Source organism: Aethalodelphis obliquidens, unplaced genomic scaffold (genome assembly GCF_003676395.1).
Source record: "Aethalodelphis obliquidens isolate GAN/ISIS:26980383/991018 unplaced genomic scaffold, ASM367639v1 scaffold4, whole genome shotgun sequence".
Classification (NCBI taxonomy): domain Eukaryota; kingdom Metazoa; phylum Chordata; class Mammalia; order Artiodactyla; family Delphinidae; genus Aethalodelphis; species Aethalodelphis obliquidens.
In genome coordinates, this window is record NW_020837948.1 from 12,856,991 (window position 1) to 12,883,356 (window position 26,366).

General features: G+C 40.2%; 2 protein-coding genes across 4 annotated transcripts in view; one reads left to right on the forward strand and one right to left on the reverse strand.

Annotated features, from left to right (window-relative positions):
* The window catches only part of LMNB1 (lamin B1), an 81,172-nt gene that overhangs the window by 49,911 nt on the left and 4,895 nt on the right, over positions 1-26,366 (reverse strand). The gene's annotated exons all lie outside the window — the stretch shown is intronic.
* LOC113615907 (protein S100-A2-like) lies at positions 14,325-15,053 on the forward strand. The gene is given in 2 exon segments (XM_027098936.1): positions 14,325-14,722; positions 14,725-15,053. Coding segments are annotated over 2 exon segments (384 nt in total). The 5' UTR covers positions 14,325-14,523; the 3' UTR covers positions 14,910-15,053.

A 26,366-nucleotide genomic window follows, 5' to 3' on the forward strand; every position in this document is an offset into this window, starting at 1 on the left:
TTTGAAGAGAAGATTTAATAGTACTCATTTCTTACTCATTTTGGTATTATACAACAACTACGTACACACATAAAATCTCAGCAGTCATATCACAATAATTTTTTTCTTAAATCCTGTATTTTTAAAAACCACAAGATGGCAGCCTTTCCCTGAAGACTTTGTTTAGGAAGGTGGTGCGGGGGGACGGACTGTTGGGGAAAAAAAAATTCCATACAGTCACTACTTTGTAACAAAAATGCCTAGTTCATACAAGTGCTGGGTCTGAAAGCTAGGAACACCATAGAAAAGAATCAGTGCTTGTAGAGGAGCTATTACTTTATCTCACTATATAAATGACCAGAGCTGACAGGGAAAAATACCATAATAGAGAATTGCACAATATTTACAAAAGCTACTTACTCAAAATTACTTACTTAACAGTTACAAAAATTCTACTGCACCACTGTCTAATATTTAAGTCTCAGATCATAATGTGGTGCTTCTGAACATGGTGCCTCAAGGCAGGAGAGTGAACCTGTGCTTCCCAGAAACCAAAATGGCCCACCAAGAAGGATACTGAATTTAAAAAAAAAAAAAATTCACACCAATTTTACTGGCTACTGCATGTTCTGTCTGTTTGATTTCATTGGCTTAATAGATAATAATACATGTCATGATTCCAAATTCAGAATGTTGTAGCACAAGTGAAATTACTGTGCAATGGTCTTGTGGAGTGTAGGAAATTCGAGAAGCCAAAAATTAGGACACTACACCTAAACGGCTAGAATATGGTGATTTCTTCAACAAAAATCAAGACCAGGTAAGACAAGGAGTGGTGGACTAAGGGGATGAGTAGGATATGCTATTATCTTATTGTGATAGGTACCCTCTAGCCCTGCAATGGTACCAGCTGAAATCTGATGTCAAGTTCTCAGTCACTTATACCACCGTTACTCTGTAAAAATATAAATTGTTCCATTATAAATTCTTTCTTAAAGTTGTAACTTTTACATTACTGAACAAATTAAGCAGATATACATCAGAAGTTGGAAATGTGCTTAAAATTACAAATAAAAGCTAACCCCATACATGCCATGGCTTGAGGGAAGAGAGTCGAAAACTGCTTCTGCACGTGGCACATACTTATATTACACTTACCATACTGATCCTATCTATTTGTGGATATACTTAGCTACCTTGAGAGACAGAACTCTTTGAGGGCAATGGCCATGACTTATTATTCTTCTATCTGCTGTATAGACAACCTGTAGACAATGAGTGTTTTGGTAATTGTTAAATGAAAATCCCCCATACACTCCCCCCAAAAACTCACTCTGCTTTTTTTATGCGATGTAAAATATCACGTCCTTTCCTACAAGAAAAAATAACTGTGACACTTCTGTAATCTCTAAAATTCACATTCCTAGATGTCCTCCCTATTACCTTGCCAATTTCTGAGGCTAGATGGGTCATGAAAGAAATTTTTGCTTACACTCAAGTCTCCATCTGCTAAGAAGCCACAAATCAGTAAGTTTTATATGCCATACAAGCACAACAAGGACAAACGTGGGCCAAGCAGCAAGTTAACATCTTGAACATAACTGATGTCATAGTTTTCTAGTTGTATTATTTTTCATTCATTAAAAATGATGCAGGTAAAAAAAAAAAATGATGCAGGTAGATTGGTTCAAAATGGTGGAATAGAAGGACGTGCTCCCACTACCTCTTGCAAGAGCACCAGAATCACAACTAACTGCTGAAAAATCATCGACAGGAAGACACTGGAACTCACAAAAAATGATACCCCACATCCAAAGACAAAGGAGACACCACAATGAGACAGTAGGAGGGGTGCAATCACAATAAAATCAAATCCCACAACTGCTGGGTGGGTGACTCACAAACTGGAGAACACTTATACCACAGAAGTCCACCCACTGGAGTGAAGGTTCTGAGCCCCATGTCAGGCTTCCCAACCTGGGGGTCCGGCAACAGGAGGAGGAATTCCTAGAGAATCAGACTTTGAAGGCTAGTGGGATTTGATTGCAGGACTTTGACAGGACTGGGGGAAACAGAGACTCCATTCTTGGAGGGCACACACAAAGTAGTGTGTGCATCGGGACCCAGGGGAAGGAGCAGTGACCCCAGGGGAGACTGAATCAGACCTACCTGCTAGTGTCGGAGGGTCTCCTGCAGAGGCGGGGGGAGGGGGTGGTGGTGGCTGTGTCTCACCATGAGGACAAGGACACTGGCAGTAGAAGTTCTGGGAAGTACTCCTTGGCGTGAGCCCTCCCAGAGTCTGCCACTAGCCCCACCAAAGAGCCCAAGGAGGCTCCAGTGTTGGGTCATCACAGGCCAAACAACCAACAGGGAGGGAACCCAGCCCCACCAATCAGCAGACAAGCAGATTAAAGTTTTTACTGAGCTCTGCCCACCAGAGCAAGAGCCAGCTCTACCCACCACCAGTCCCTCCCATCAGGAAACTTCCACAAGCCTCTTAGATAGCCTCATCCACCAGAGGGCAGACAGCAGAAGCAAGGAGAACTACAATCCTGCAGCCTGTGGAACAAAAACCATATTCACAAAAAGACAGACAAGGTGAAAAGGCAGAGGGCTATGTACCAGATGAAGGAACAAGATAAAACCCCAGAAAAACAACTAAATGAAGTGGAGATAGGCAACATTCCAGAAAATGAATTCAGAATAATGATAGTGAAGGAGATCCTTCAAGGAGAAGGACCTTGAAAAAAGAATGGAAGCAAAGATCGAGAAGATGCAAGAAATGTTTAACAAAGACCTAGAAGAATTAAAGAAGAAACAAACAGAGATGAACAATACAATAACTGAAATGAAAACGACACCAGAAGAAATCAATAGCAGAATAACTGAGGCAGAAGAATGGATAAGTGACCTGGAAGACAGAATGGTGGAATTCACTGCTGCAGAACAGAATGAAGAAAACAGAATGAAAAGAAATGAAGTCAGCCTAAGAGACCTCTGGGACAACATTAAACACAAAAACATTTGCATTATGGGGTCCCAGAAGGAGAAGAGAGAGAGAAAGGACCCAAGAAAATATTTGGAGATTATAGTTGAAAACTTCCCTAACCTGGGAAAGGAAATAGCCACCCAAGTCCAGGAGGCACAGAGTGTCCCATACAGGATAAACCCAAGGAGAAACACGCAGAGACACATAGTAATCAAGCTGGCAAAAATTAAAGACAAAGAAAAATTACTGAAAGCAGCAAGGGAAAAACGACAAATAACATACAAGGGAACTCCCATAAGGTTAACAGCTGATTTCTCAGCAGAAACTCTACAAGCCAGAAATGAGTGGCATTACATATTTAAAGTGATGAAAGGGAAGAACCTACAACCAAGTTTACTCTACCCGACAAGGATCTCATTCAGATTTGATGGAGAAATCAAAAGCTTTACAGACAAGCAAAAGCTAAGAGAACTCAGCACCACCAAACCAGCTCTACAACAAATGCTAAAGGAACTTCTCTAAGTGGGAAACACAAGAGAAGAAAAGGACCTACAAAAACAAACCCAAAACAATTAAGAAAATAATAGGAACATACATATCAATAATTACCTTAAACATGAATGGATTAAATGCTCCAACCAAAAGACAGAGGCTTGCTGAATGGATACAAAAACAAGACCCATATATATGCTGTCCATAAGAGACCTAGGGACACATACAGACTGAAAGTGAGGGAATGGAAAAAGATATTCCATGCAAATGGAAATCAAAAGAAAGATATTCCATGAAAATGGAAATCAAAAGAAAGCTGGAGTAGCAATATTCGTATCAGATAAAATAGACTGTAAAATAAAGAATGTTACAAAGGACACTATATAATGATCAAGGGATCAATCCAAGAAGATATAACAATTATAAATATATATGCACCCAACGTAGGAACACCTCAATACATAAGGCAACTGCTAACAACTATAAAAGAAGAAATCGACAGAAACACAATTAATAGTGGGGGACTTTAACACCTCACTTACACCAATGGACAGATCATCCAAGCAGAAAATTAATAAGGAAACACAAGCTTTAAATGACACAATAAACCAGATAGATTTAATTGAGATTAATAGCACATTCCATCCAAAAACAAAAGATTACAATTTCTTCTCAAGTGTGCACGGAACATTCTCCAGGATAGATCACATCTTGGATCACAAATCAAACTTCAGTAAATTTAAGAAAATTGAAATCTTATCAAGCATCTTTTCTGACCACAATGCTATGACATTAGAAATCAATTACAGGGAAAAAAAACATTAAAAAAAAAAAACACATGGAGGCTAAACAATACGTTACTAAATAACCAAGAGATCACTGAAGAAATCAAAGAGGAAATCAAAAAATACCTAGAGACAAATGACAATGAAAATACGACGATCCAAAACCTATGGGATGCAGCAAAAGCAGTTCTAAGAAGGAAGTTTATAGCAATACAATCCTACCTCAAGAAACAACAAATATCTCAAATAAACAACCTAACCTTACACCTAAAGGAGCTAGAGAAAGAAGAACAAACAAAACCCCAAAGTTAGCAGAAGGAAAGAAATCATAAAGATCAGACCAGAAATAAATGAAATAGAAACAAAGAAAGCAATAGCAAAGATCAATAAAACTAAAAGCTGGTTCCTTGAGAAGATAAACAAATTGATAAGCCATTAGCCAGACTCATCAAGAAAAAGAGGGAGAGGACTCAAATCAATACAATTAGAAATGAAAAAGGAGAAGTTACAACAGACACTGCAGAAATACAAAGCATCCTAAGAGACTATTACAAGCAGTTCTATGCCAATAAAATGGACACCCTGGAAGAAATGGACAAATTCTTAGAAAGGTATAATCTTCCAAGACTGAACCAGGAAGAAATAGAAAATATGAACAGACCAATCACAAGTAATGAAATTGAAACAGTAATTAAAAATCTTTCAACAAACAAAAGTCCAGGACCAGATGGCTTCACAAGTGAATTCTACCAAATATTTAGAGAAAAGCTAACACCCATCCCTCTCAAACTCTTCCAAAAAATTACAGAGGAAGAAACACTCCCAAACTCATTCTATAAGGCCACCACCACCCTGATACCAAAACCAGACAAAGATACTACAAATAAAGAAAACTACAGACCAATGTCACTGACGAACATACATGCAAAAATCCTCAACAAATTACTAGCAAATAGAATCCAGTAGCACATCAGAAGTATCATACACCATGATCAAGTGGGATTTATCACAGTGATTCAAGGATCCTTCAACATATGCAAATCGATCAATGTGATACACCATATTAACAAATTGAAGAATAAAAACCATATGATCATCTCAATAGATGCAGAAAAAGCTTTAGACAAAATTCAACACCGATTTATGATAAAAACTCTCCAGAAAGTGGGCATAGGGGGAACCTACCTCAACATAATAAAGGCCATATACGACAAGCCCACAGCAAACATCATTCTCAATGGTGAAAAACTGAAACCATTTCCTCTAAGATCAGGAACAAGACAAGGATGTCCACTCTCACCAGTATTATTCAACATAGTTTTAGAAGTCCTAGCCACAGCAATCAGAGAAGAAAAAGAAATAAAAGGAATACAAATTGGAAAAGAAGAAGTAAAGCTCACTGTTTGCAGATGACATGATACTACACATAGACAATCCTGAAGATGTCACCAGAAAACTACTAGAGCTAATCAATGAATTTGGTAAAGTTGCAGGATACAAACTTAATGCACAGAAATCTCTTGCATTCCTATTCACTAATGATGAAAAATCTGAAAGTGAAATTAAGGAAACACTCCCATTTACCACTGCAACATAAAGAATAAAATACCTAGGAAAAAACCTACCTAGGGAGACAAAAGACCTGTATGCAGAAAACGATAAGACACTGATGAAAGAAATTATAGATGATACAAACAGATGGCAAGATATACCATGTTCTTGGATTGGAAGAATCAATATTGTCAAAATGACTATACTACTCAAAGCAATCTACAGATTCAATGCAATCCCTATCAAAATACCAATGGCAGTTTTCACAGAACTAGAACAAAAAATCGTAAAATTTGTATGGAGACACCCAAGACCCCAAAGAGCCAAAGCAGTCTTGAGGGGAAAAAATGGAGCTGGAAGAATCAGGCTCCCTGACTTCAGACTATACTACAAAGCTACAGTAATCAAGACAATGTGGTACTGGCACAAAAACAGAAATATAGATCAATGAAACAGGATAGAAAGCCCAGAGATCAACCCATGCACCTATGGTCAACTAATCTATGACAAAGGAAGCAAGGATATACAATGGAGGAAAGAGTCTCTTCAATAAGTGGTGCTGGGAAAACTGGACAGCTACATGTAAAAGAATGAAATTAGAACACTCCCTAACACCATACACAAAAATAAACTCAAACTGGATTAGAGACCTAAATGTAAGACCGGACACTATAAAACTCTTAGAGGAAAACATAGGAAGAACCCTCTTTGACATAAATCACAATAAGATCTTTTTTGATCCATCTCCTAGAGTAATGGAAATAAAAACAAAGATAAACAAATGGGACCTAATGAAACTTAAAAGCTTTTGCACAGCAAAGGAAACTACGATGAAAAGACAACCCTCAGAATGGGAGAAAATATTTGCAAACTAATCAACGGACAAATGATTAATCTCCAAAATATATAAACAGCTCATGGAGCTCAATATTAAAAAAACAAACAACCCAATCCAAAAATGGGCAGAAGACCTAAATAGACATTTCTCCAAAGAAGACATACAGATGGCCAAGAAGCACATGAAAAGATGCTCAACATCACTAATTATTAGAGAAATGCAAATCAAAATTACAATGAGGTATCACCTCACACCAGTTAGAATGGGCATCATCAGAAAATCTGTAAACAACAAATGCTGGAGAGGGTGTGGAGAAAAGGGAACACTCTTGCACTGTTCGTGGGAATGTAAATTGATACAGCCACTATGGAGAACAGTATGGAGGTTCCTTAAAAAACTAAAAGTAGAATTACCATATGACCCAGCAATCCCACTACTGGGCATATACCCAGAGAAAACCATAATTCAAAAAGACACATGCACCCCAATGTTCACTGCAGCACTATTTACAATAGCCAGGACATGGAAGCAACCTAAATGCCCACTGACAGACAAATGAATAAAGAAGATGTGGTACACGTATACAATGGAATATTATTCAGCCATAAAAAGGAACAAAATTGGGTCATTTGTAGAGACGTGGATGGAGCAAGAGACTGTCATACAGAGTAAAGTAAGTCAGAAAGAGAAAAACAACTATCATATATTAACGCATATATGTGGAACCTAGAAAAATGGTATAGGTGAACTGGTTTGCAGGGCAGAAATTAAGACACAGATGTAGAGAACAAACATGGACACCAAGGGGGGAAAGTGGCGGGGTGGTGGTGGTGGTGTGATGAATTGGGAGATTGGAATTGCCATATATATACTAATATGTGTAAAATGGATAACTAATAAGAACCTGCTGCATAAAAAAATAAATAAAATAAAATTCAAAAATAAATATACTTACAAATAAATAAATAAATAAAAGCCTGCCCTGCTGAACTCCAGAGTAGCTATGGGCTCACTTGGCCAATGAAAAGTGGGCAGAAGTGACACTAAGAACATAGTTTCCCATCTTTCTTTCCCTCTGTCTCAATGACAGGAAATGTTCCCAGGAGAGGCTACTCCATCAGCTTGGCTTCAGTATGGAGATATGGAACAGAGTGGCAGCTGAGCCTTTATAGGACATAGGAGTGAGAAATAAACCCTTATTATCATTTAAAAAAAAAAAAAAAAAAGATGCAGGAGGGCTTCGCTGGTGGTGTAGTGGTTAAGAATCCGCCTGCCAACGCACGGGACACGGGTTCGAGCCCTGGTCCGAGAAGATCCCACATGCCGCAGAGCAACTAAGCCCGTGCACCACAACTACTAAGGCTGCACTCTAGAGCCCACGAGCCACAACTACTGAGCCCGCATGCCACAACTACTGAAGCCCACGCGCCTAGAGCCCATGCTCCACAAGAAGAGAAGCCACTGCAATGAGAAGCCCGCACACTGCAATGAAGAGTAGCCCCCGCTCGCCGCAACTAGAGAAAGCCCACACGGAGCAACGAAGTCCCAATGTAGTCAAAAATACATGAATAAATTTGTTTTTAAAAAAATGATGCAGGAAGTCTTGAGCTAATTACCAGCACATGGTCAAAGTGCAGAAACCTGCAAAACTGACATCATAAAACATTCGCACATGAATAGAAAAATACACATTACCTAAGCACAGAGTAACATCTGCCAATGCTCCAGAACAAAGAGTAATTTAGACAGGAATCCAAAGTTATCAGAAAGTATCACTGAAGAGATTGGCATTTTTCTTTGACTATATTTCCTAACTGGATTTGTTCACTTACTGACCTGCCTATTCCTACCTCCAGATAAGGAGACATTCTCAAGTATGCACACTGCTGAGTGTAAGTCAGAAAACATACCGATTTACTGTAAATGTTCACGTGAGAACCTAAACTTTAATTGCAGCTAAGAAAAAAGTTTTATAAAGGGCTTCCCTGGTGGCGCAGTGGTTGAGAGTCCACCTGCCGATCCAGGGGACATGGGTTCGTGCCCCGGGCCAGGAAGATCCCACGTGCCACGGAGCGGCTGGGCCCATGAGCCATGGCCGCTGAGCCTGCGCGTCTGGAGCCTGTACTCCGCAACGGGAGAGGCCACAGCAGTGAGAGGTCCGCGTACCGCAAAAAAAAAAAAAAAAGTTTTATAAAATGTAATTAACACTCTATTCTAATTAAGAATTTCCTTCCTTAATAAACAAAATTAGGGCTTCCCTGGTGGCGCAGTGGTTAAGAATCTGCCTGTCAATGCAGGGGACACGGGTTCAAGCCCTGGTCCGGGAAGATCCCACATGCCACGGAGCAATTAAGCCCGTGTGCCACAACTACTGAGCCTGCACTCTAGAATCCGCGAGCCACAACTACTGAAGTCCACGTGCCTAGCGCCCATGCTCCGCAACAAGAGAAGCCACTGCAATGAGAAGCCCGCATACCCCAATGAAGAGTAGCCCCCGCTCGCCACAAATAGAGAAAGCCCGCGCGCAGCAACAAAGACCCAACGCTGCCAAAAATAAATGATAATAAAATAAATATTTAAAAACTCTTATCTATAAATAAAAATAAATAAAATTAGCTTTCATTTCAAGTAAGCTTGACTGTCAGTCATAGCAAGCAACCAGGTCTAATCGAATATCTGACCATTAAAAAAAATAATTAACTGGAAAGGATACATTTACATTCCTGTTAACATTCTATAGCAGTGAGTCAAGAGTTAAGACATAGCCTCAGTGATGTACTTCTCCAACAGAACCTGGTTCTAATTAACAATCTGAGACCTGTCCTTATAATCTCCTGAGGCCTATAGGACTAACCTAAATGCAACTCGTTACTTGCTACTTTCTGAATTACTCCTGACCACCTCTGACTACCAGCAATACCACTGTACTTCACTGCTTTAATCATCTTGGCTTTTCAACTTACCAACTCTTTGAACTTGACTTGTTTTCAGATCAGCATTTCAACCCTGGCTTCTGCACTGAACTACCTGGCTCTGGAACTCAGTGTCTGCTCGCTTAGGACTCTGTACTACCCTTTCTGTTTGGATGACTCAAGTATCCCACTCCCTCAGGGGTATCCTTTATTTGTCTAAGGGTACCCCATTCCAGACTACTCCCACCAATAAGGAAGTGGAGATTATAAAATGCAACCAGGACTTCCCTGGCGGTCCAGTGGGTAGGACTTCACACTCCCAATGCAGGGGGCCCAGGTTCAATCCCTGGTTGGGGAACTAGATCCCACATGCATGCCATAACTTAGAAGCCTGCATGCTGCAACTAAGAAGTCCACGTGCCACGACTAAAGATCCTGCATGCCGGAATGAAGATCCCATGTGCCGCAACTAAGACCCAGCACAGCCAAAATAAATAAATATTAAAAAAAAAAGAAAGAAAGAAAATACAACCAATTACAGAATTGCTGGAAAATGAATGAAGGTAAATGCATCATTGCTAGGTAGTAATTGTAGAGCATTTAAATAAAGTCATATCACATATATATGACACAGAAAATAACTTAAGACCTAGTGAGATATAATAACTACTTGAATCATATTGTAATTTTAACACTCGAAAAATTAGACTGACCACTTAAACAGGGAACAAAGAATTAGTGTGAAAAATTAAGAAGCAGAACTGGAGGGACAAACACATACTTAGGACATATTCTGAAACTCATTACAGAACAGTTTTTAAATTAAAAACTATTAATTAAAAATTACAGTTTTAATCAAGCATGGCAAATTATTGCCTTTCTGTTAACATTTCACTGGTCAGTTTATACCATACAAGTCAGTATATATCACAGACGCTCAGCTGAATGAATTTTCTAGTTTGACTAGTAACACAGCCACAAAAGTCCCTGAACTCAGCTTCTCTAAATCACCTATTATGTACCCGTGAACAAAGAATCCATGTTCATTTTCAGTATGGGATCTATACACATGCTTGGGTTTGGATTCCTTCTTTTACAAGCGCCATTAATTTTCACTTTTTTCGCAAGTACTTTTGTCCTTGTTCATTGATTCTCATATACAGAAATATAAGAACAAAGTGTTACATAAAGCAATTGAAAATGAGACCTAAATTATTAGATGGTCTCTTAGAGATAGAATAATTGCATATCTAGAAAAAGGTATACAAAATTAGTTTTTGGATATTAAATGGCATTTCCATGAAACCCACCAAAGATTATTACACTGCATATATACAAGAATAGATAAGGGCAAGAATTTGTGTTCACCAAATGCTTGCTAAATGCATAAAATCTGTTGGAGATGTGTATTCTTACGGAAAAATTCACCCAAACTATAATATTGATAGACTTAAGAATACAGCCTTTTAAAAGCTACACATCTGAAAAAAACAGACAAGAAACATTCATGTTTCTAAAGATAAAAAATAGAAATTCAAACATCTGGATTTTTTAAATGACTGCCTTCACATGTCAGATAAAACAACAGCTTACGGAAACCAAAACTGACTCTGAGGTCAGTTTTAAGTCCCATTCATAATATTCTATAGCAAAATACTAGGCAACTCTCTGGTTGCTTAGATCACTTCTTAGCAATTTTGAGAAGCTACTATAGATTGTCAGGTTCACCTTATGTAAGAGTAGCTGGGCTTCCCTGGTGGCGCGGTGGTTGAGAGTTCACCTGCCGATGCAGGGGACACGGGTTTGTGCCCCGGTCCGGGAAGATCCCATGTGCCGCGGAGCGGCTGGGCCCGTGCGCCATGGACGCTGAGCCTGAGCATCCAGAGCCTGTGCTCCGCAACCGGAGAGGCCACAACAGTGAGAGGCCCGCGTACCACAAAAAAAAAAAAAAAAAAAATCAGGCAATCCCTAATTGCAATCAGATTAAAATTAGGAAAAGTATTAAATAAGACCAACACTGGACCACAGAACCATTTCTCTGAACAAAAGAAATCCACTGACATAATAGACACAGGAGTGGGGAGTGGACACATACAGTTTAAGTCCTAACAAAAAATGACTTATTGGGGAAAAAAAACAACCAACAATCACAACTTCGTTATATACGCCAGGCCACTGATCTGGGTGTGTGGAAATCAGCAACAAACAAAATATACCATCCCGGGGCTACCCTGGTGGCGCAGTGGTTGAGAGTTCGCCTGCCGATACAGGGGACACAGGTTTGTGCCACGGTCCAGGAAGTTCCCACGTGCCGCGAAGCAGCTAGGCCCGTGGGCCATGGCCGCTGAGCCTGCACGTCCAGAGCCTGTGCTCCACAATGAGAGAGGCCACAACAGTGGGAGGCCCACGTATGGCAAAAAAAAAAAAAATATATATATATATATATATATATATACATATACATATATATATATATATATACCATCTGATCTTATGGAAGGTACCCTATACTGGGGAGAAGCAAACAATAAACAAATACCTATACAGTCGGGGTAATCAGTATTTTGAAGAAAAATAAATCAGAATAAAGAGTTACAGAGGGACTTCCCTGGTGGCGCAGCAGTTAAGAATCCACCTGCCAATGCAGGAGACACGGGTTCAACCCCTGGTCCACGGAGATCCCACAGGCTGTGGAGCAACTAAGCCCGTGCGCCACAACTATCGAGCCTGCACTCTAGAGCCCGCAAGCTACAACTACTGAGCCCGCGTGCTACAACTACTGAAGCCCACACACCTAGAGCCCGTGCTCTGCAACAGAAGCCCACACACCGCAACGAAGAGTAGCCCCGCTTGCCGCAACTAGAGAAAGCCCACGCACAGCAACGAAGACCCAACACAGCCAAAAATAAATATATAAATAAATAAAATTTATTTTTAAAAAAGAGAGAGAGAAGAGGGGAGGGTGATCATTTTATATAGTGTGGTCAGAAAGAGACTGATTTTATGCCAATAGCCATTTTTCACATCAGAAAATCACTTTTCAAACCCAGATTTTATCCAACAATACAGTTACTAGTATCATTAGTTATTTCACTGCTCCTCTATGGGTTATATGCAACCCAATCTTATAGGAAAATAGTCTCCTAAAAAAATGGTTATTACTAAGTCAATAATTATTTTGGGGGAGCCTAGAGAGTGCTAGGAAATGTGCTGATACAAGAAGCAAAATCAGACACTAGCCCTGTCCACAGAGAGATTCCACTCTAATAAGGGAATCAGTCAATCACACAAAATTGTCTTAACAAATCAAACTTGTCAGCAACTTTCTTGTCTAAGACAAAAAGGTACACAGTGCTGCAAGAACACCTGATGTAACTTCTGGGTAAAAATGGCACATTAGACATTACTCCACTATTACCCCTTACAGAAACACAACTAAACAACTGAGGAACAAATTCACAATGAAAACAACTGAGAGGAAAGAACAAAATTTTAGAAGCTGAAATTAGATGAGTGAAAACGAGCTTAGTCCACCCAAGAGTGCTGAATCCCAAAGCCAGACACAGGGCTATGTGAGAAGTAACCTAATTTATACTGCAGATACTGCTGATAGCAAGAGATACCCTGGTACTCTGAAGTAGGACTAGATGAAAATCTATCTAAGAAGCAAAGCAGATCGCACTCCATGCTCCTGGGCCAATGGCCCCTCATTCACCAGGATAAAAGAGGAAAGGTTTACTCTCTAAGGAATAAAAAAGAATCTCAGACCTGGTGTCACCTGGTACAGCCAAAGGCAGCACTACCATACTGAAAAGGCAGGAGAATTCCAGTGGACTTTTACAGATGCTGATGTTGCCTCTCAATCTCCCTCAGCTTAAAGTACGCTGTGCAGCCAAAGCCCAAGAGAGAAGACCTGAAGACACTGATACTGGGTGTTCCCAGTGAAATGATTCCACTGTTACACAATGAAGCTTAGTCAAGAAGCCCCACTCATGCGTAGAGCTTCCCATCAGATTTTTAGAGCCCTACTTCTGAATACAGAGGACATACAATAGTCATCAGACCTCAGAGAAAAATTCTGTGAATTGACTCACCCAATGGCCATACCACCCTCCCAGTTGTGCTTTCTTAAACTAGAAAACTAAAACCTACATTTGCCAGAATCTCTTGCAGCTAGGCTTCTGGATGCAAATTAGGTACTCTAATACATCCATAAGCAATGAAAGAAGGAAGTATCACGGGGCCACCGTCCTGGTCTTTGTGGCAATTTTGCTGCTGACAAGCAGGGTCATTAAAACCTGAAATTCTGGGCTTCCCTGGTGGCGCAGTGGCTGAGAGTCTGCCTGCCAATGCAGGGGACACGGGTTTGTGCCCCGGTCCAGGAGGATCCCACATGCGGAGCGGCTGCTGGGCCCATGGGCCATGGCCACTGAGCCTGCGCATCCGGAGCCTGCGCGTCCGAAGCCTGTGCCCCGCAACGGGAGAGGCCACAACAGTGAGAGGCCCATGTACCGCAAAGGGGGAAAAAAAAAAACCCTGAAATTCTTTGTCCTATATCAATACCACACACATTACTGTAGTAAACTTTGAAACCAAGAACTGACTCCTCCGATTTTTGAGATTGTTTTGGCTATTCTGGATACCATGCATTTCCATTTAAATTTTAGGCTCAGCTTCTCAATTTACAAACGAGGCAGCTGTGATTCTGATAGAAACTGCACTGAATCTGTAGGTCAATTTGGGGAGAACTGCCATCTTAACAATATTAAGGTGTCTAGACATGGCTGTGGGCTCAGGAAGTCTTAGGGCAGCCTGTCTGCTGATGGGTGGGGCTGTGTTCCCACCTGGTTGGCGGCTTGGCCTGTGGCATCCCAGCACTGGAGCCTACAGACTGTTGGGTGGGGCCAGGTCTCAGTCTGGTTACCTGGGCAAGATGTCCACCTCGAGGAGAGTTCATGCAGATGGATACTCTCCAAAATGTCTGCCACCAGCTTTCATGGTCCCAGAAGAACCACAGCCAACGCCCACCTCCCCAGGAGACCCTCCAAGACCAGCAGCCCCAGATCCAAGATGTCCAGTCCCCTGAAGCAGGTTCTGGCTGTGATGGTCACCACCTTCCACAAGTACTCCAACCAAGAGGGCAACAAGTTCAAGCTGACTAAGGGGGAGATGAAGGAATTCTGCACAGGGAGCTGCCCAACTTTGTGGCGGAGAAGGTGGATGAGGAGGGCCTGAAGAAGCTGATGGGTGATCTGGACGAGGACAGCAACCAGTAGGTGGACTTCCAGGAGTACACTGTTTTTCTACCCCTCATCACTACCGTGTGCGATGACTTCTTCCAGGGCTCCCCAGAGCAGCGCTGATGCAGAACTCTTGGCTCCCTGCCATGGGTCTCTTGGGCCCAGGAGGACTCTGTCTTTTTTAGTTTTATATTCAGTAGATGTTTTTGCTTCTTGACACCGCCCCCGCCAAAAATACATATATATATGCCAATATTAAGTCTTCTAATCCATCAATATAGGATGTCTTTCCACTTATTTAGGTCTTCTTTAATTTCTTTCAACAATGTTTTGTGATTCTCAGTATACAAGTCTTGTACTTCTTCTGTTCAATTTATTCCTAAGTACTTCATCTCTTTGATGCTACGGAAAATGAAGTTTTCTTAATTTCATTTTTGAAAGTGTTCACTGCTAGTTTACAGAAATACAGCTGAGTTTTGTACATTGCTTTCATACCCTGAAATCTTGCTGAGCTTGTTTATTAGCTTTCAAGAGTTTTTAGTTTTTGTTTTTTACAGATTCCTTAGGATTTTCTTAGAATCATTTCATCTGCAAATAGAGACACCGGTTACCCTTGAACATCAAAGGTTTTAACTACAAGGGTCCACTTATGTGAAGATTTTTTTCAATACTAAAAACTATATTACTACATGATCTGCAGTTGTTTGGCTACAGAGGGTTGACTATAAGTTATACATGGATTTTTGCCTTGCAAAAGTCGGCCCCCCCCAACCCCCATGCTGTTCAAGCGTCAACTGTGTAGCTGTTTTACTACTTTTTTTCTGATCTGAATTTCTTTTTTTCTGAATTTCTGATCTGAATTTCTTTTTCTTCCTTAACTGCCCTGGCTAGAACCTCCAATACAATGTTGTATATAAGTGGTAAGAGTGGGCAACCCTGTCTTATTCCTGACCTTAGGGAGAAAGCAGTCAGTCCTTACCATTAAATATGATGTTAGCTACAGGTTTTTCACAGATACCTTTTACCAAGTTAAGAAGTTCCCTTTTATCCCTCATTTGAATATTTTTATCATGAAAGACTGGTACATTTTGTCAAATGCTTTTTCTTCCTTTATTGGGATGATCATATGGTTTTGGTCCTTCGTTCTATTAATAAGGTATATTACACTGTTTACTTTCACAGACTGAACCAACCTTGCATTCCCAGGATAAATCCCACTTGGTGATGGTGTATAATCCTTTTACACGTTGGTGGGTTTGGTTTGCCAGTATTTTTGCACCTATATTCATAAGGGATATTGGTCTGTAAAGTTTTTCTGAAATAATGTCCATTCTAAGTCCATTCTCCAGTTTGCTTGGTGTCTTGAGGCAGTTATTCTTACAGCAACAGCAGTGACAGCTTCCTGGTCCTGAAGTATAGCTATACACTGTTTTTCAATTCAGTGGTTTCAGTGGTGACCTCAAACATAAAAGCTCCCAAAGAAGATCAGTTCTACAGTGTTTGAGGTATTGTTACTGCTTCTCTGACCCTTCTAATAATTTTTTATAAGCATCTACTTTCCATATTGTTTTCCTTTCTGATTAAGATATCTATTGGTTTCCTGACAGATACAAAGACCTAAACAATTAGAAAAAGAAATTAACTTGGAACAATCAGGAACTATGAAGGAAAACGGAGACTTCTGAAAAGAGCAACCATTGCATCCATGAAACTGAAATGAGATCAGTATGCTCTAAAGAACCATTGAGAATAAAAAGAAGCTACTGGAAATTTTGAATATGACAGCAAAAATTGGAAGATAAAATTGAGAACATCTAGCAGAGAAAAAGAGATTTTTTAAGATAAGAAAACTAAAGGATCAATTTAAGAGGTCCAACATTTGAATAACAGGAGTCTCCAAAAGTAATAAGAGGAAGAAATCATCAATAAAATAACTTAAGAATGTTTCCAAAAACTGAAGACATGAATTTCCAGACTGAAGAATTCTCACCAAATGACCAGCACAGTGGATGAAAAAAGATCCACACCAAGGAACATCCTTGTGAAATTTAAGAATTAGACCACAAAGATGATACAAGCTTTTTAACTTTTCACTCATTAGTACTTCTTAGCAACAACAAAAGCTAGAAAACTGTAGAGCATGCCTTCAAAATCCTGAGGAAATATTCTTTACAACTTAGAATTCTATACCAAAACTATCAATGCTTATGAAATGCAACTAGACTAGAAAAGAGCACAGACTCCAAATGCTACTTCTTTAATAAGATAAAACTGGGACTTCCCTCGTGGTCCCGTGGTTAAGAATCCACCTTCCAAAGCAGGGGACGCAGGTTTGATTCCTGGTCGGGGAGCTAAGATCCCACATGCCGCAGGGCACCTAAGCCCACACTCCACAACTACTAAGCCCGTGTGCTCTGGAGCCTGTGCGCCACAACTAGAGAGCCCACGTGCTACAACTAGAGAGCCCGCGTGCTGCAACTACTGAGCTCACGTGCCACAGCTAGAGAGAAGCCCACACACCACAATGAAAAACCCCACATGCCACAATGAAGATCCCACGTGCCACAACTAAGACCCAACGCAGCCCAATAATAAATAAATATTTTCTTTTAAATAAGATAAAACTAATAGAAAGCCTCCTGATTCTGAATGACTTGGTGTTTTAACAACTGGTATCATCTTTCTTTATAGTTAGACAAAACTAAGTAAGTAGGAAAAATACTATTTTCACAGGCAATCAAAAGGTGGTATAGGGAAGGGAAACTAAGTATAGTACACTGTTGAATTCTGCTGGGGGTTATGTTCATAGAGTATAGGTATTTTTGCTATAACACAATATATGTGTTCCTGAAAACTCTTACATTCTGCACATATTAAAATTAACAAAGAATGGGAAAAATAAGGTTGGAACAAACCACTAAAAACCTATGCAACCTTGTAACCAGAGCACTAGCAGTAACATAATTAGTACCCCAGGGACTTCCCTGGTGGTTCAGTGATTAGGAATCCACCTGCCAGTGCAGGGGACACGTGTTTGAGCCCTGGTCCGGGAAGATCCCACATGCCGTAGAACAACTGAGCCCGTGTGCCACACTATTGAGCCTACGCTCTAGAGCTCACGAGCCAGAACTACTGAGGCTGCGTGCCACAACTACTGAAGCCCGACCGCCTAGAGCCCATGCTCCGCAAGAGAAGCCACCAGTGAGAAGCCCATGCACCACAACGAAGAGTAGCCCCCACTCACCGTAACTAGAGAAAGCCCACGTGCAGCAACAAAGACCCAACACAGCCAAAAACAAATTTTAAAAATAAAAATAAATTTTAAAAAATAATAATGATGATAATTAGTACTCCAGGAGATGACTTGGACAATGCAAGCAGTCAGTTTAGTGTGTCTAGAGCTGCCTCAAGAGATGCTCAGAGATGCACAACAACATCAGAGTGGCCATGCTGGCTTGCAGAAACTGAGACATTAGAGATAGAAATAGACTCTGAACACAACCCCGGCTACAAGAACAAAGGTGGTGCACACCTCTCTGGGAGAGGGAATCCTGGGTGCAGGCACTCCTTTAACTTTCTTAAAATAGAGTTGAAATCAGAGCTTTCTTCCCCTCTGAACTCTACTCTTGATATTCTGACTCTCCTTTACTAGGAAAAGTCATATATAAGTCAATACAACCTCTAATTACAATATCATTTCTCTATTTACCAGTCACATATGAGCGAATTGGTGCTACAGACGCATTTGCAGCAGAACACAGTGAAATAATACTTTATATACCTAAACTAATCTCAACTAAAATGTAATGTATGACTATTGGGAGGATAAGAGGAAGAAAAATTTGTTATGAAGAACAAAATGCAAAAGTCAATTCCTCATCTTCCATGGCACAAAGTCAATAATGCCATTTAGATATCAAGATAAATATCAAAGGAGCAGTTAAAATAGTTGAAGTTAATTTTTTCGTAAGAAGTCTTGGAGATCTCTGAATCCTTAAATTATGTTCACACATACGCATTTGTTGGATAGTCACAGGTTTTGGGGGTTTTTTTGTAAAAGCTCACATTTACAAAACCGGATAGGGAAGATTTCCCTAAGAAATGAATTAGAGATCTGAGGTTTAAGGAGGAGTTAACCCAATGATGACAGAAGTCCAGACAAAGGAAACTGCATATGCAAAGGCCCTATTAAGAGACAGCATGGTAAACAGGACTGAATAAAAAATTTCATGGTTGGAGAGGAGAGAGCAAGACCAAGTATGGTGTGAGTTGAAGCCACAGTCATTCAGGAGCCAGCTCATGAAGAGAAGAACTTTTAGGTATGTCCAAGTTTGTCTAGGGTAATTTCCATTGATGCCAGTGTCCCAGCATAATTATCAATAGCTCCCTCTCTCACACCAAGAAGGAAGTAACCCTGTTTGAATGCTAAATTATACGGCCACCCTAGTATTAGGTAATACTGAGGATTTTACTCTTCATCCTAGAAGCTACTATCCTGGAAGCCACTTAAAGTGTTTTAAGCAAAGGCAGTGAAGCAATCATTTTTTTAGTGCAGAATGTTAGAGGGATAAGTGTTCTGGCACCCTATCCAATGTTTTGTTATATAAACATTGAGTAAGAATCTACTTTAAATCGACCTTTAAGAATGTCTTCTTCCTTTCACATCAAATACTCTTTATGACCTAAACTCATGACCTTTATTCCCATTTCTTCCTTAATTATGGTCAGTGGCTTTGACCCTACTGCTCTTCTCTACCATTAGATGCTCCTCACAGTCAACAATAAGTTCCCACGAACCAAAGTCAATGGATACTTTCTAGGCCTTATCACACCAAAACTGTACTACCATTCCTTTGTAAATCTCCTTGCCTTTCAGGACAACACCTCTACTAATGTTTTCCATTTAGAAGCCAACCCTACTTATCTCTCAACACTCAGATTTCACTGCCTCCCCAATTCCTCTGGGATGTCTCTCAAAACTTTTCAAAGCTCCTACTCTGCTTTATGTGGTATGCAGAAAGGGGTAGTCCCTTTCTCCATAGCAAGATGTGGATACTGCTATCACAGCATTTGTTACATTGTACTAGCATATTGCAGTTACAGTATCACAATACTGTAGTGCATTTTATGTCTTCCTCACTACATTGTAAGCAACTTGTTAACAGGCACTAAGTGTCCCATCTCCCTGTTACCAGCATCTGATTCAAGGCCTGGCATGTAGTACTTGTAGTCAGGGAAGAACCTGACTCCATATTGATCTGTTTCTTCTACTTTAACCTTTGTATTCTATTGCTTTTGCTATAAGTTAATCATTAAATGGATGTTGCCTACAGCTTAAAGTATACATAATGAGCATCTCCAGGAACCCTGTCTCCCAGTTAAGCTAAAATACCTTCGTTTAGTTCACTAGGAATACCCTAACCAGGCCCACCTGGGAATGGATGCAGGTAAGAAGAAATGAACATATCCCCTCCCGTTCTGGCCTGAACCAGGAAATATTAGCAACAACGTATCACCTTTTTTACTTTACCCCTCACCTCCCCTTCTTTGTTCTGAAAGAAACTAGCACCCAAACCCAGGCAAGATGGTTCTTTGGGAAACTAGTCCACCATCTTCTTGGTGTGCTAGCCTTCCAAATAAAGTCCCTATTCTTTGCCCCAACAACTCGTTTCTCAATTTACTGGCCTTCTGTGTGGGGAGCAGTACAAGCCTGCACTTCGTAACAGTACCTGTTCCACAAATGTGTGCTGAATAAAAAATGAAAACAATATTTCTGCCATGAGTATTCAAGACTTATTTAGAGATTTTAGTTTATTTTAAAGTTATTATTAAGGCACGGAGTAAAGTAGGAAGTTCTTCAACAAGGAAGAAAAGACAAAAGAGGTCTCTTTCAGTAATTCATTTTTAGCCTTTCCTTATTAGCAAATGAAGCCCTCAGTATTTCAAGCAGCTGCCTCAGTTACTGCACCCTCCTGACAAATCCAAGATTATCTCAAATATCACTGCGAAAAACTCACATCTAGTACCATTTCCAAAAGTAGCACCCAAACCTGAAAGTCAACTGTCTTATGTAAGACTTCAAGTCCAAGGACAGATGACAGCGCTCCATGGGCCTGCTTCAGGTCGGTATTAAATGGCATGATCCACGTAAAAACCCTGTAACAATGCTAGAAGACAGAGCTAGGATCTATTCTAGCTCTGCCATTGATCTGCTAAGTTATCCCAGGCAAAATATTTAACCTCTCTGAGCCTCAAGTTTCCTCACCCACCAAACAGGGTTATCATAACACTTAAAAGACAGTGTCTGTAAAGCACCTAGCATAGTACCTGGCAAACACAATAAGCAGAAGATAAATGTTAGCTCTTTTTGTCCCGCATCTTGTACCAGTATTCTTATCTCTCTAGGTCTCAATTTCTGAACCTACACAGTGGGCTGGATAGATCAGATGATCCAAGTCCCCTCCTAGCTATAAAAGTGGTATAATCCTATGATCAATAAACACAAATGCGGGGCTTCCCTGGTGGCGCAGTGGTTGAGAGTACGCCTGCCGATGCAGGGGATGCGGGTTCGTGCCCCGGTCCGGGAGGATCCCACATGCCGCAGAGCGGCTGGTCCCGTGAGCCATGGCCGCTGAGCCTGCGCGTCCGGAGCCTGTGCTCCGCAACGGAAGAGGCCACAACAGTGAGAGGCTCGTGTACCATAAAAAAAAAAAAGGACCAAGTAAACATATTAGCTAGGGAAAGTCTCACTTATCATCTAGGTCTACAGCAAAGATATCAGCAGAAACCTAAGATTATGACCCAAATGTGGATCTTTTTACTCCTTTATGTTTGCAACATGAGCACAACAATAAAAATGATCGAGAACTAAAAAGAACCTGCAGAAATTAAAAATAAATTCCCCCAAATGGACACCCATATGCTGTTACTGGCATCAAAAACTGGCCAAGTTGTAATTACTTTATCCAATGGTTAACATTTCACCAGTAAATTAGTTTAACATTTAACCATTTTTATCAATATGTTAACCAGGAGAAAAAATTTGATATTGTCAGAAAGCGGGAAGAGGATAATCATGGCCCTCTATGGCCTCTGAGAAATTAGGTAGTCACTGCAAAGCTGACATCTCTGGTCACAGTAAACTAACCCTACCCATTAAAGGCTGTTGACGTATCTTCAAAATGACGATATAGCACATTTACTGACATGTAAGGAAGTTCACAAAGCAGTGTAGCATGAAAGAAGGTTATGCATCAATATTTATCATGAACCCATTTTTCGTTAATAATATGGATATAAAAAGAAAAACTTAGAGCTCTTATCTATGGAACTAAGGGTGACTTTTATTTTCTTCTTGGTGTTTATCTGTATTTTCTAATTTTCCATAATGAATATATAATTTTTGTGTAACAAAAAAATTAGTTTTTTAAAATTTCCCAAATATAACAGCCAAAACACAATCCCTTTTATCAGAAAGATATATTGGAAAAAATAAAAAAAAAGAAGTTAAAAACTCTGATTAGGAAACTTCCCTGGATCCCAGAAATAATTGGGAACTTCAGTTAGACAGGGTGTCGTCACCCAATTAACACTTAAGGCTCATTCTCACTATTTGTGCATGAAATAGACCTACAGTGATGATGCAATAGTCTAAAGATCTCTAACTCAGAAATACCTGAGGTGAAGTCATCTGGACAAATGAAAAGAACAAGCATAATGGAGTATATGGAGAAAAAAAAAAAAACATTCAGCAGCATATTTTTACAGTGCTTTATCTTTCATTCTGTGTGTTTACTTCCTTGAGCCTGGGTACACCAAAAGATTACCTAGTCTAACCTCCTAGTTTAAATAAACAACTCCAAAAGATACGCTCTACCAAACATCCTTTGAAAGCATGGGAAGGAAGCATCATGATGGTTTCATTACTTAGGACCTGTCACCTAGACTTTAACACCAATTCTAGGCGTCTATCCTTCCTGTTCTTCCCTTGAAAATTAAAGTAATATTTACCATGAAGTTTTATACCTCTCATATTAAGGCAAGGGTGTTACTGGCAACTTGCTTCTACCAGGGCAAAATAAGGACATAAACGAAAGACCAAGTAATATATGGGATCAAATTTTTGTTTTTCAATTAATTATTCTACCTACAAAGGAAAGTCCCTAGAGCAGATTAGCATTTATTACTTTAGGTTTGAAAACTGAAAAATATTAATGTTAAAACAACCCTGAAGATACTGTTTAGCCCTGCACCTAAATTTCATTCTGTGTGACCAAAATATGTAGAAAGTCAACACAGTAAACATATACAATAAGTCCAAATATACAGTAAATCCCCAGCACCCCCTTCTCCCCAAAGAAAGAGAAAAAAAATAGTTTATCTGATTTACTTTCACTTCCATATACTTCCTAATTTATTCAAATAGCCAATTCTGATAAAAATCCACCCGTTATTATGAGACAAGTAAATGACAGGCTAGAAAAAGATCTGGGTTTCTTAATTCTTCCTGAGATTCAGAAAACTACTAGTTATGCCTCATCCCAATTACACAGATGAGGCATGAAAACTCAAAGAATTAAAGTATTAATACCTGCCCCAAGTCACAAAATGTAGGAAGGTGCAACTTCATGTAGTGCTCTTGCTTAACACTACTGTATCTCAAGCTACTGTGACTGACAAGTGTCCTAATTATACATGCGAGTAGCACGTGAACATCTGTACGTACTTTTTAACGAAAACACACAAATCCAAATTTCCCAACAGAAGTTTCCTTACTAACGTACTGACAAAGCAAAATCAGAGGAATGTCGTTTTCCCAAAGGAATATACTATGTAGGCTTGATCCCCTCAACCTCAAACCTATCCTATTCAAAACTTGCTTGGGGACGAAGGTAGGAAGCCTACAAATCTTCAGGTGCATATATACTGTGAAAAAAATACAAGCAACATTACACTTTATTCTATTTTGAGAAAAACTTTTCTTTTCATGAAATTATATTTAAAAAGAAGCACCATCTGTTTTGAAAGGATATGAAATTCTGCTTTAAATAACAAATTTTTTGTCCAGTATCTCAAAGACTAATTTGAAAACACTGGCTTTGAGGCCCAATACCTATAATACACTAAACTATGTTTCTTGGGACATCCTTTTTATTTTTTTTTAAGATTTAGTTTTATATTTTTGGCTGCACTGGGTCTTTGTTGCTGCGCGCAGGCTTTCTCTAGTGGTGAGCAGAGGCTACTCTTTGTTGCAGTGCATGTGCTTCTCATTACATTGCAGTGGCTTCTCTTGTTGTGGAGCACGGGCTCCAGGCACACGGGCTTCAGTAGTTGCAGGATGTGGGTTCAGTAGTTGTGGCGCACAGGCTTAGCCGCTCCATGGCATATGGGATCCTCCCAGACCAGGGATCAAACCTGTGGCACCTGCATTGGCAGATGGATTCTTTTTTTTGTTTTGTTCGTTTGTTTGTTTGTTTTGCGATACCCGGGCCTCTCACTGTTGTGGCCTCTCCCGCCGCAGAGCACAGGCTCCAGACGCGCAGGCCCAGTGGCCACGGCTCACGGGCCCAGCCGCTCTGCGGCATGCGGGATCCTCCCAGACCGGGGCACGAACCCACGTCCCCTATATCGGCAGGCAGACTCCCAACCACGGCGCCACCAGGGAAGCCTGGCAGGTGGATTCTTATCCACTATGCCACCAGGGAAGTCCCGGGACATCCTTTTAAAAATATTTTTTTTAATGAAGGGACAGTAAATTGACTTGCTCAGCATCTCAAACAATGCTATAGCATCCATTATATTAGTTATATTCCAGTGAGCCCCCATCTCCAGTTTCCTAATTAATTCATAATTCTCAAAAGAGAAAATGACTTTAGAGTCAATTTTGCATCCTTTCAAGCTTGAATATCTACTGTGAACCAATCAATCAATCAAATTTATTTGGGTTTGAGGAATAAAGCACAACTTCTAGAACCTGATGAGTCAAGCGAAGTTACTAAGAAGTAGTCAATTAAAAAACATGAATCATTACTCTTATATGTAATCCCAGAGCTCTAAAACGTAAATTTTCATTAATTCATTTGGTGACAAAACTTGACCTGAATGGACATGAGGCTATTTTTAGTTGTCTTTCTCCATTTACTGTGACTATTAATCTTTCCCTGCAGAAATACCTGTTTCACATAGAGTGCTACCCCAGACCCCACTGGGGTGTCATATACAGTATACGCATCATACTACCTTCTTAAAGTTGGAATTGCTTTTAATTCCAAACACTTGTGGCTATAAGGGTTTTACATAAAAGACTATGGATCTGTACCACTGAAGAAAAAAAAAATGTATGCATCCACAAAATTAGTTACTGAACAACTTGTTAAACATAACTTTCTCTTATATTTAGTTTTCCTGCAGAATTAGTTAATTCTGAAATTCTCAATTAAGTCAATTTTTCTTTGCTTTTTTGTTTAAAGTGTTGACTGATGGTATTTATCATCATTCTTGGCAAGTATTCAAAAAAGCTTCCAATGAAATATAATTAGGCTTGGAATGAACTGGAGTAGCTATATCTTAGATCTAAGATCAGTTTCCCTGTAAGAGACCACCTGCACAGAAGCCGTTGTCAAATTCTTTCTAGCAGGACAAGTGTCTCCAAGAATTCTTCTGTCTTTGAGGTATGTTGTATGCTAAAGAACCAAAAAGGGACTACGTAATTTTGGAATCTATATTTCTCTCAAGACTTGCTTTCTTTTTTTTCTTTCTTTTTAAATGAAAGCTTATTTATTTATTTATTTTTGGCTGTGTTGGGTCTTCGTTTCTGTGCGAGGGCTTTCTCTAGTTGCGGCGAGCCGGGGCCACTCTTCATCGTGGTGCGTGGGCCTCTCACTATCGTGGCCTTTCTTGTCGCAGAGCACAAGCTCCAGACGCGCAGGCTCAGTAGTTGTGGTTCAAAGGCCTAGTTGCTCCGCGGCATGTGGGATCTTCCCAGACCAGGGCTCGAACCCGTGTCGCCTGAATTGGCAGGCGGATTCTCAACCACTGCGCCACCAGGGAAGCCCCAAGACTTGCTTTCTTAATCTAAATCCTCCTAACAGACTAATTACAAAGACTCTAACTCCAAATAAGTTACAGAAAATTATTCTTAAACGAAAGAGCTCAATGGACCCAAACAGATAATAAAACATTTCTTCCTTTTCATCTTACAAACTGTACTTCAATTATTGTTCAAAATTAAAATATTTCCAAGATTTCCAAGGATTACTATGCACAAGCACTGACCTCCCCACTAGACCCTAATAAAAAAGCAGTAGGGACTTCCCTGGTGGCGCAGTGGTTAAGAATCCGCCTGCCAACACAGGTGACACGGGTTCGATCCCTGGTCTGAGAAGATCCCACATGCCACAGAGCAACTAAGCCCGTGCACCACAACTACTGAGCCTGCTCTCTAGAGCCCGCGAGCCACAAATACTGAGCCCACATGCCGCAACTACTAAAGCCTGTGCGCCTAGAGCCCGTGCTCAGCAACAAGAGAAGCCACCACAAATGAGAAGCCCACGCACCGCAATCAAGAGTAGCCCCTGCTCG